Source organism: Pygoscelis adeliae, unplaced genomic scaffold, assembly GCF_000699105.1.
Source record: "Pygoscelis adeliae isolate BGI_AS28 unplaced genomic scaffold, ASM69910v1 Scaffold77, whole genome shotgun sequence".
Taxonomy (NCBI): domain Eukaryota; kingdom Metazoa; phylum Chordata; class Aves; order Sphenisciformes; family Spheniscidae; genus Pygoscelis; species Pygoscelis adeliae.
In genome coordinates, this window is record NW_008825216.1 from 27,734 (window position 1) to 37,926 (window position 10,193).

The 10,193-nt window shown below is 39.6% G+C and overlaps 1 protein-coding gene across 1 annotated transcript in view; it reads right to left on the reverse strand.

Annotated features, from left to right (window-relative positions):
- The window catches only part of WDR64 (WD repeat domain 64), a gene marked incomplete at its 3' end in the record, with an annotated part of 67,007 nt that overhangs the window by 26,521 nt on the left and 30,293 nt on the right, over positions 1-10,193 (reverse strand). The window contains exon 10 of the mRNA XM_009329212.1: positions 1,476-1,615. Within this exon, the coding sequence (XP_009327487.1) occupies positions 1,476-1,615 (140 nt within the window). The remainder of the gene's footprint in view (positions 1-1,475; positions 1,616-10,193) is intronic.

Sequence of the window (10,193 nt, forward strand, 5' to 3'; positions counted from 1 at the left end):
TCCAGCTCTGGAGCCCTCAGCATAAGACAGGCACGACCTGCTGAAGCCAGTCCAGAAGAAGGCCATGAAAATGATCAGGGGGATGGAACACCTATCCTATGAAGAAAGACTGAGAGAGTTGGGGTTGTTTAGCCTAGAGAAGAGAAGGCTCTGGGGAGACCTTATTGCAGCCTATCAGTACTTAAAGGGAGCTTATAAGAAAGATGGGGACAAACTTTTTAGCAGGGCCTGTTGTGACAGGACAAGGGGGAATGGCTTTAAACTAAGGGGGGTAGAATTAGACTAGATATCAGGAAGAAATTTTTTACACTGAGGGTGGTGAGGCACTGGCACAGGTTGCCCAGAGAGGTGGTGGATGCCCCATCCCTGGAAACATTCAAGGTCAGGTTGGACGGGGCTCTGAGCAACCTGCTCTAGTTGAAGATGTCCCTGCCCACGGCAGGAGGGTTGGACTAGATGACCTTTAGAGGTCCCTTCCAACCCAAACTATTCTATGATTCTACGATATCTCAGTAGACTAACTATATTAGGTCCTTATTGCTTTATAGGAGGTATTTTCCACAGATCATGCCTTCAATTTTAGTGACCATTCTGAACTCTAATACTTCTGCCCAGGGCCTGCAGCCTTAACCAGTTTGGGGTGACTGGTTAATTTAGTATGTATGCTCTCTATTCCATCATTGCAGATGTTAATGAAAACATTGAATACTGATGAATATTGAAAATACTGCATAGGACGACTCCGGAAAGAGGTCCATAGCCATTCATAACTACTCCTTCAGGGGCTTCTCATTTATTTTTGCACATATTTTTAGAAGTTTTTATTCTGTCCTGAACAGTCTCATTTTGACAAATGAGATAGATAGAAACCACTGATGCCACCAATAACTTAAAGGAAACACATCCATTTCCAGCAGAATCTTGCAATTTGGTTGAAGAAGTTTTATTATTGGTTTTATTAGTATTCCTGTTCATGGACAATGTTTTGGATCAGTAAGCCTTGTAAAAGACACTCTTCAGAAAGAGGTCGATAGTTGAACGTGATGTGTAGGGTCACCAGTGTAAGAAAAACTCCACCTATGGATTTAGTAGGCTGACAGGCAGCGAGAAGGGTAAAAGAAGCTGTAGGGAGTTTTTGCAGGTGATCACTACTGAATGAAGCCTTCAGGTAGTGGTTATGTTATAATTCTGGCAGTTGCCAAAGTAATACGGAAATTACCAGAATGTTAATATCTACTATTGTAAGTATTCTTTTGTCACATTCAGAAAGAAAATATGTCAAATAGTTCCATTCTAGTCTTTCTTCTCCATATAAAATAATTTGGAAATTTTAAGCTAAAACTCCATCTTTTTATTAAAATAAATGAACTGATAAACAATGAGATTAGGACTAGAGACTATCAGAATTACTTAAAAACAGATTCCTACTTGCATTTATAGCATGGATTTCCACGAAGTTAAGAAAAGTGTTCTACCTTTGCAGAGGAAAGGCTGATGACATGTTGATCTTTTTCATTTGTTACAATTTCCATAACACTATGTCGGTGTCCTGATAGCTTCCCTGTAGGCCTACTATTAATAGCGGGATGCCACAAACGAAGCAGTTTGTCATGACCTGAAAGAAAAAAAAAAAAACATATGTATAGTCAGAAAGACTGAATAGTGACTGGTATTACAAATAAACTTTGTAATGGAGAGCTTAGTGTTGGTAAGTCTCTGCTTTCACCATGTAGGCAACTCGCACATAAGGATGTGAATTTTTCATTCTAAGGTCTGGATTCCAGCTTATCCCCAAACTTGTATTAAAACCACATAACTGGTTTGCCTTTCAAAGCCTTTTTATTTTGCTAGAGGAATGTCAGGGACACTGGATGTGACTACATGTGCTAGTCCCATAGGAGCAGTATAGAAATAGATTAGAAATAGAACTGGGGCTCAAATTTTTCTCCTTCAAAGGTCTAATTTACAAAAATATCAGAATAATATTTGTGTCCACTTAGCCAGGAAATGAAGGGATGACCACCTCTATGGAAGAGAGTGGGCGTGCAGAACAGGAAGGGGAGCAGACATGAAAGTTGAGGGCAGATAGGAAACAATAACTGCTGATGAGTGATTTTGTGTCTTGAAGTAAATGAGGATTAGGTCTTTCATATTTATTTGTATGTTCAAACATTAAATTTACCTACAATTTAGGGAATAATCCTTGACTGCATTATAGGTGAATCTTTTGGTAATATTTTCATAATAATTTCCATAAATATTTCAAAACACAAAGATGTTAAAAATGTATTAGTAAACTCCTGTGTTTACATAATGATGTAAACACAACTGTACGTACTGCTCTGAAATATTTTGTATTTTTCACATGAGTTTCAAGAGAACATGAACAAATTTAAATTTGACATTAATTAATTTATATTTTAACTTTCAATTCCTGGCAAATATTGCAATTGTATGAATTGTATGCAATTAGCTAAACACTCTATTTTGACACACAATAAATGAAACAGCCACATTTTATGTAGACTTCAGTTTGAGTTTTAGTTTTCTCTCGGCTTAAAGTGCAGAAAGCCAAAAAAACATAGACTAGGAAGTACATACCCCAAAAGAACATTTACAAAGCCTCAAGAGTGTGAAGCTCAGCTCAGTTTTGTTAACAAAGAGAAGAGTTAAAGGTCAGCTCTTGCACTCTGCTCTCCAGGGATCTTCCTTAAGCTTGTTCAACCTACCGTCATTGGTCAGTCCCTCCCTCTCTCTCTAGAGAGATCTATTCCTTTCCTTCCTAATAGAGATCTATTCCTTTCCTTCTTAATACAGCAATATGTGATTCATTTAGGAGCACCCCACATTCCTTTTCCTCTATTAAACATTATTGTCCTCTCAGTTAAATTGATTGCACTGTTTATATAGCCTCACTAAATGAGAGAGGCTCATTGGAGAAATGATCTACTCTTAAAATAGCTACAAAAGAAAGTAATTTTATTTTATGCCAGATCATTTCACAAGTGTGACTGAGAATGCAACCATGCAAACAGCTGTACTGGCACAATGGAGGGATAACTTCTGCACAGAAAGGGGAACCGTGGATAGGTAGCTGACCAGCAGTAACTTCAATGGGAACCAGTTTCTTTTCAGGGGCACTTTCAGGCAAAACTATTCTAGATTAGCTGTCTATGCTGTAAGCCTGGCAGGAAGTAGCTTAAAAGGGCTATAATTGCACAAGAGGTTTGTGAAACTCTTTTGGATGGGGAAACTGCAGAACATGCTGGGCCCCTGCTCACTTCCCCGGGTGTTGTGCTAGGCTGTCGTAGACACGTCCTGTAAGTTAGCAGAACCCTTGCGACCAGGCCAGTGTACATGACTGAGAAACAAGACCATGGGAGTAAAACTCAGCTTGCAGACCTTTCATGAAGTCAACAGGAGGACACCAGACATGGTAGACAGGAGCCTCTAGTGAGACAGGTGAGATCAGTTATAATCAGAGGGAACACGCACTGCTTCAACAACATGCCCTTTAGCAGCCCCAAATGGAAACTGTCATGTCTTAAAATGACAGTGAACTAGGTAGAAGCTGTTGATGTTATCTGACCAACTCAACTACCTACTTGCTGTGCTTTTGAGGAACAGGATCTTTCTTAGCCTTCCTAACTGCTCTGTTCTTTATATTCCTGAGGTGAGGATAGTGCCCTTTAATTGCGGCACAGAGTTTCTTTTAAGAATAGAATCACTAATACATGTTCTTTACTTAAGATATTAACAGGAAGAACAACTGTCATTAAGAAGGAACCTGAAAAAAAACATGCTGTTTGCTTCTTATGTGAAATAGTGGATTGATTTTTGTTCCTTTTACTGACGGTGAGAGAATGGTGGATTTGGTTATAGTAGACGTGTTCTCTCCCCTCTTTCTGGACTAATACCAGATTGGCCCTAACATTCGCTACTTCACTGCTTCACTGGAACATTTGCTGGAACATTTGTTCTCTCTGTGCTCCAAATATGCCTCCAGGATTCTGAATTGTGACACAGAAGGCACGGGTACTAAGCACATTTAAGAAAAGCTTGAAGAGGAATTGTTTGTCTACATATCAGACAGCAAATTTTTAAGATTCTGTGAAATTAATGATTTGAATCATAATGGGCTCAGTTCGGTGTTTTCCATTCCAAGATAAATAGTTATGAAACCATGTGTTTAGGATTTTTTAAAAAGTCAGATTTTATGACCACAGGTCTATTTTAGCTAGATGTTATGGATTCCAATGCATTCTTTGAACATGTGATCCTTTGTCAAATTGCCTTCCTTGCTTACACAGTTTTGCAATTTGTGTGGTATTACAAGTCTGCTGAGATGTCTGCATTTCAGTGGTGTTGAAACCCCCTTAAGAACAATAGCATTTTTGAATGGAAAAAATGCTAGGCTTAGCTTGAAATCCTCTGATAAACTAGAAAAGAAAAATATAACTCCTGGTTTCTTTCTACGCTGCTCCTTGCACACAGAAGGACCCCTTATTCTTTAAAACAACTCATCATTCCTTCAAGCCTGCCTTTTAAATAATCTTGGGTTATATTGTCTGCAAAACCTCTTCAGAACAGTTAGTTAGACATCTGGTTAACTAACACAAGTTGATATGTTTATCATATTGACCAATGTCTCTTTCTTTTTTTGTGCTGTCATGTCTGTCTTCATATGTTCTTCTTGAATTTAGACTGCATCATAGAAAAGAGTCTGCTTATGCTTGTGAGGGCTAGTGTTAGTGGAGTCCTGGGATATGATTTCTATAACTAGGATGCATGGGAATACCTGAAAATGTCAATACCAATGTATAGTGCCAGTAAAAGAAGAAAAAAAAAAAAAAGATAAGATGTTACAAGTTACTTCACTTGTGCCAGGAATACACAAAGGATACTGAGCAAGCACAGAGGACTTCCTTTTATCAGTCTTAAACCGCTACTGCTAGATTTAGAAATCAATAATAGTTTTTCTTCTACTTTGTTGCTCACAGGAGAACAATAACTGGATTTGAAGAAATAATAGAGTTAGAAGTTGATGTATCATATAATTTAAAACTGATCATCTCAAGCTTTTATATGCATACATAATTTGATTTTAACTGTAGCTGTTCCCTGAGGTGATGATTAAGACATAGTTGGAATTGAAATGGATACCGAATAAGAGGAAAATCATATCACTTTACCGTTTGACATAATATTAATTAATGCAAAATGCTACACAGAAAAGTTATTCTAAATTACTATGGGCTCCATATTTTAGACCACTGTCAGGCTTTTATCATTTTATTGGTTGAAAAAGCCTAGCTTTTAGTGTGAAAAGTGAACTCTGTACGAAGTTTGCTTGTATCTTTCCTATTCATTATTATAAATGTCAAATATCTGGAAGACAAAATAAGATTGTGCCACAGTACTGGCAGACTCATGAGCATATTCAAATACAAATAATAAATTATGGAAGAGTAAGGGTGTTAAAACATGACTTTTTTAATAGTCACTTCCTAGTGTAATAATACATTGTGATATTTTGCATACCATTTGTGCTATAAACGCCTGGCTAAATAACAATAGGTTGGGGCTTAGTAAAGTGGCTACCAGATTTATCCCCACTGAATACTTTAGAAGCTAGCCTGCAATCAAAGATTGGAATTTTTTTTTCTTTAATTGCTGAATGTGACATATAAACATATTTTTTACAAATGTTTGCACATGTCATGAAGGAATCTATATATTATGATTCCTGAATTATTTAACTGCTCTGGTCTTTGATTTTTAGGGTATATTACAGGTAAAATGGCAGGCTTGTGAATCAACAAGACTAGCCTATAGTCGTGGTTTAACCCCAGTTGGCAACTGAGCACCACGCAGCCGCTCGCTCACTCCCCCATGGTGGGATGGGGGAGAGAATTGGAAGGGTAAAAGTGAGAAAACTCGTGGGTTGAGATAAAAACAGTTTAATAGGTAGAGCAAAAGTCGCGCATGCAAGCAAAGCAAAACAAAGGAATTAATTCACTACTTCCCATGGGCAGGCAGGTGTTCAGCCATCTCCAGGAAAGCAGGGCTCCATCACACGTAATGGTTACTTGGGAAGACAAATGCCATCACTCCAAACGTCCCCCCCTTCCTTCTTCTTCCCCCAGCTTTATATACTGAGCATGACGTCACATGGTATGGAATATCCCTTTGGCCAGTTTGGGTCAGCTGTCCTGGCTGTGCCCCCTCCCAGCTTCTTGTGACCCTCCAGCCTTCTCAGTCGGTAGAGCATGGGAAGTTGGAAAGTCCTTGACTATTATAAACACTACCTAGCAACAACTAAAAACATTGGTGTGTTATCAACATTGTTCTCACCCTAAATCCAAAACCACAGCACTGTACCAGCTACTAGGAAGGAAATTAACTCTATCCCTGCCGAAATCCAGGACACCTATGTTCATATGAAACAGTTTAATTCTCTCATTAACTGGATCATCAACATGTGTTTCTCAGCCAGACGAGAGGGGGATGGCTTTTAAGATACAGAGGCAAACATAGTGTGCTCTAGTCTGACTGACTGCTGTGCCATTGTGAGCAGTGTATTTTATTCATAGAGCACTGAACTCTAAAGCTCAACTTTTGAAGACTTTAGTAGATGGATCTCTCAAGCGCTGAAGGATTATTCTTAATTCTGGGTGCAGCTTCAGGGTAGCCCCTGGCTGATCTAAACTTCACAGTGAAATTGAAAGAGATGATCCCACCCTGTCATTGTCTTTGGCCATGCATTCCCACTCTCTTCTGTGACTCTTAGTAATCCATCTCAGGAATAACTTCCTTTTGTGTTCAAGGGAAGCAGCAGGGCTAAGCACTGGGAATGAGGGTGAGAGGCAGGAGGATGCCTTTTAATATCAAGATGAAGGCCAGTGGGTGAACAAGCAAGACAGGATTTCAAATCAAGGGTATGTAAATGTTATGATCCAGGAATAGACTGGAAGATTGTTAGAAGTAAGTACAATTCATACACTTTTTCAAAATCATCATTACAGAGTCCTTGAACACAATATTGTTAAACTTCTGTCATGTTGCCCATGCTTTCTGTACTTTTGTGCAGTGAAAGTCAAGACAAATTGAAATGCAGTGTTGAGAAAGCTCATCTCCTTCTAAAATATTCTGATTAGGTAGCTGTTTAGACAGGATAGCAGGTCCTGCATTCCAAGTCTAGCCTCCAACCATCACAGACAAATATGCAATCTATCCTTTTCAAAAATTTTAAACTCCATTTTAAACTGAGTCTATTTCTTTCTGCAACTGCCACTATTCAGAAGACTCCTCCAGAACATCACTGCTCTAATTTTTGCTCTAATATTTGTTCTCCTGATATTTTTATAGATAGCAATGGTATTCCTTGTTAATTGTCATTTTGACAGGATATAGAAAATATACTTTTTAGTCTCTGTGTGATAGTTTTAGTCTCTATGTGATAGCTTTCCCCCACCCTTTTTCTATATTCAACTAATCTTTCTCAAACATGGCTCATATCAACCATACAGTGGATTCCAGTACAACATGAGGTTTTACTAGTGTCAAATTCAGAGAAGCTAATGCTTTGTTACCTGCAGAACAGATATTTCAACTAACACAGGTACCTAGAGCAAGTATTGCTGCATGATTGCCCCATTCCTATAGTCTGCCATAGGTGGTGTCCTGGTTTCGGCTGCGATAGAGTTAATTTCCTTCCTAGTAGCTGGTACAGTGCTGCGGTTTGGATTTAGGATGAGAACAATGTTGATAACACACCGATGTTTTAGTTGTTGCTAGGTAGTGCTTACACCAGTCAAGGACTTGTCAGCTTCCCATGCTCTGCCGACTGAGAAGGCTGGAGGTGCACAGGAAGCTGGGAGGGGGCACAGCCAGGACAGCTGACCCAAACTGGCCACTCAGTATATAAAGCTGGAGGGAGTTCGCCGGGGGAGGGTGTGTGTGTGTGTGACTGCTGCTTGGGGACTGGCTGGTCATTGGTCGGCAGGTGGTGAGCAATTGCATCATGCATCACTTGCTTTGTATATTCTTTTGTTGTTGTTGTTATTATTGTTATTTTATTTTATTTTATTTTATTTCAATTATTAAACTGTTTCTATCTCAACCCACGAGTTTTCTCTTTTACCCTTCCAATTCTCTCCCCCATCCCACCAGGGGGGGAGAGTGAGCAAGCGTATGGTGTTCGGTTGCAGGCTGAGGTTAAACCACGACAAGTGTTTATTGTCACTGTCAGTGAGGGGATAGTGGGCTAGGCAGACCTTTGGTCTGGCCTGCCATAGCTATTCTTATTTTCTTAGGAAGTTTATCCAGATTTTCTCTTCTTCTGCTATTTCTACAAGAAGAATTTTCAGTGTGTAACAGAAACTTTTATTAGTTCCTGTGTAATTGACCTTCTGTCCTATTCAGATACTTCACCCTGGTTTTATTACTACAGTAAAATCCTCCAGTTCTACCTGTAGGAAATACTAACCACATTCTGTTTTATAGGGCCTCCCTCCTTTATGTCATCAGTAAATTCCTCCAGACTACTTTTTGTGACAAGGTAATCAATGTAAATAATATCTCGCCCAAGGCTGAACTTCAGAATTTTCACTAACAGCTTTCCTATAGCCCTATTTCTTTCCCTTTAAATCTTGTGTCTAGAAAATCAATAGAACTGTCTGATATTTATTTTGATATCTGTCTCAGTTTTCCCTTTGGTAAACTGCTACAATTCAACTTGAATTGCATTATTTCCCATGTCTAGGTCTTTTTTTTTTTTTTCAAAATGTATTTTACTGTCTTGCATATTATCAAGGCTGGACAGCAGAGCCTTGGCCATTTTTTTCTGCTTGTTAAATATAGACATAAGAATTGCTATGTATGTGATACATATTGTTCAAAACAATTTTTAACAAAGTTTTAAGCAAGACTGGTACTGAAGACTTGGAGATAGGCAGCATCGATGTCACTCCAGGGCACCACGCTGTCAGACAGAATATACAAACAAGGCTGCTGCCATACTCCAGCCACACTTCTGCAGCACAAAATATGACCACTGCAGTGGAAAGGCTTATAAAATTATTGGATAACAGGGAAGAAATGGATGTAAGTGTGCTATTTCTGCAGCCTGCTTTGGGAGAAAGAACGAACAGTAAAAGCTGTGGGAAAACGTGATCAGAGAGAAGAGCAACAGAAAGTATTAAGATGGGCCAATGTGATTGCTTAAGACAAGAAAGGATGGCCAAAGAGTAATAGGAAAGGATGGGAGCCCTGCTGATACTAAAAGGAGTAATGTGTATAACCTGGCCAAGACAGTTGCCACCGTGACTTGGAAAGGTGCCTTAGAAGTAGATCAACATTCTCTATGGTTTATTATATAAATAACATGATACTTGAATCAAACCCAGACTGAGCCGTTGGTAGATTCCTGTCAGGAACTGTATCTTTTCAGAGTGAGGCTCCCAGCAATTAAAAGCAAGACCTCTGTTTCCTATAATTTAAGACAGAAGCCATTATTTAAATTCTTAAGATAAGAAATCAGCTTTATTTGATCTTATTGAGTGTTTATGGGTAAGGATGAGGGGGCGTTGGTAGATTCCTGTCAGGAACTGTATCTTTTCAGAGTGAGGCTCCCAGCAATTAAAAGCAAGACCTCTGTTTCCTATAATTTAAGACAGAAGCCATTATTTAAATTCTTAAGATAAGAAATCAGCTTTATTTGATCTTATTGAGTGTTTATGGGTAAGGATGAGGGGGAAGGCCAATGAGGCAGATATCCTGCTGGGAGTCTGTTATAGACCACCCAACCAGGATGAAGGGGTGGATGAAGCATTCTACAAGCAGCTGGCAGAAGTCTCTCAATCGCTAGCCCTTGTTCTCGTGGGGGACTTCAACTTCCCGGACATCTGCTGGAAATACAACACGGCAGAGAGGAAGCAGTCTAGGAGGTTCCTGGAGTGTGTGGAAGACAACTTCCTGACACAGCTGGTAAGTGAGCCTACCAGGGGAGGTGCCTCGCTCGACCTCCTGTTTACAAACAGAGAAGGACTGGTGGGAGATGTGGTGGTCAGAGGCCGTCTTGGGCTTAGCGACCATGAAATGGTAGAACTCTCGATTCCTGGTGAAGGAAGGAGGGGAGGCAGCAAAACCGCAACCGTGGACTTCCGGAGGGTGGACTTTGGCCTGTTCAGGAC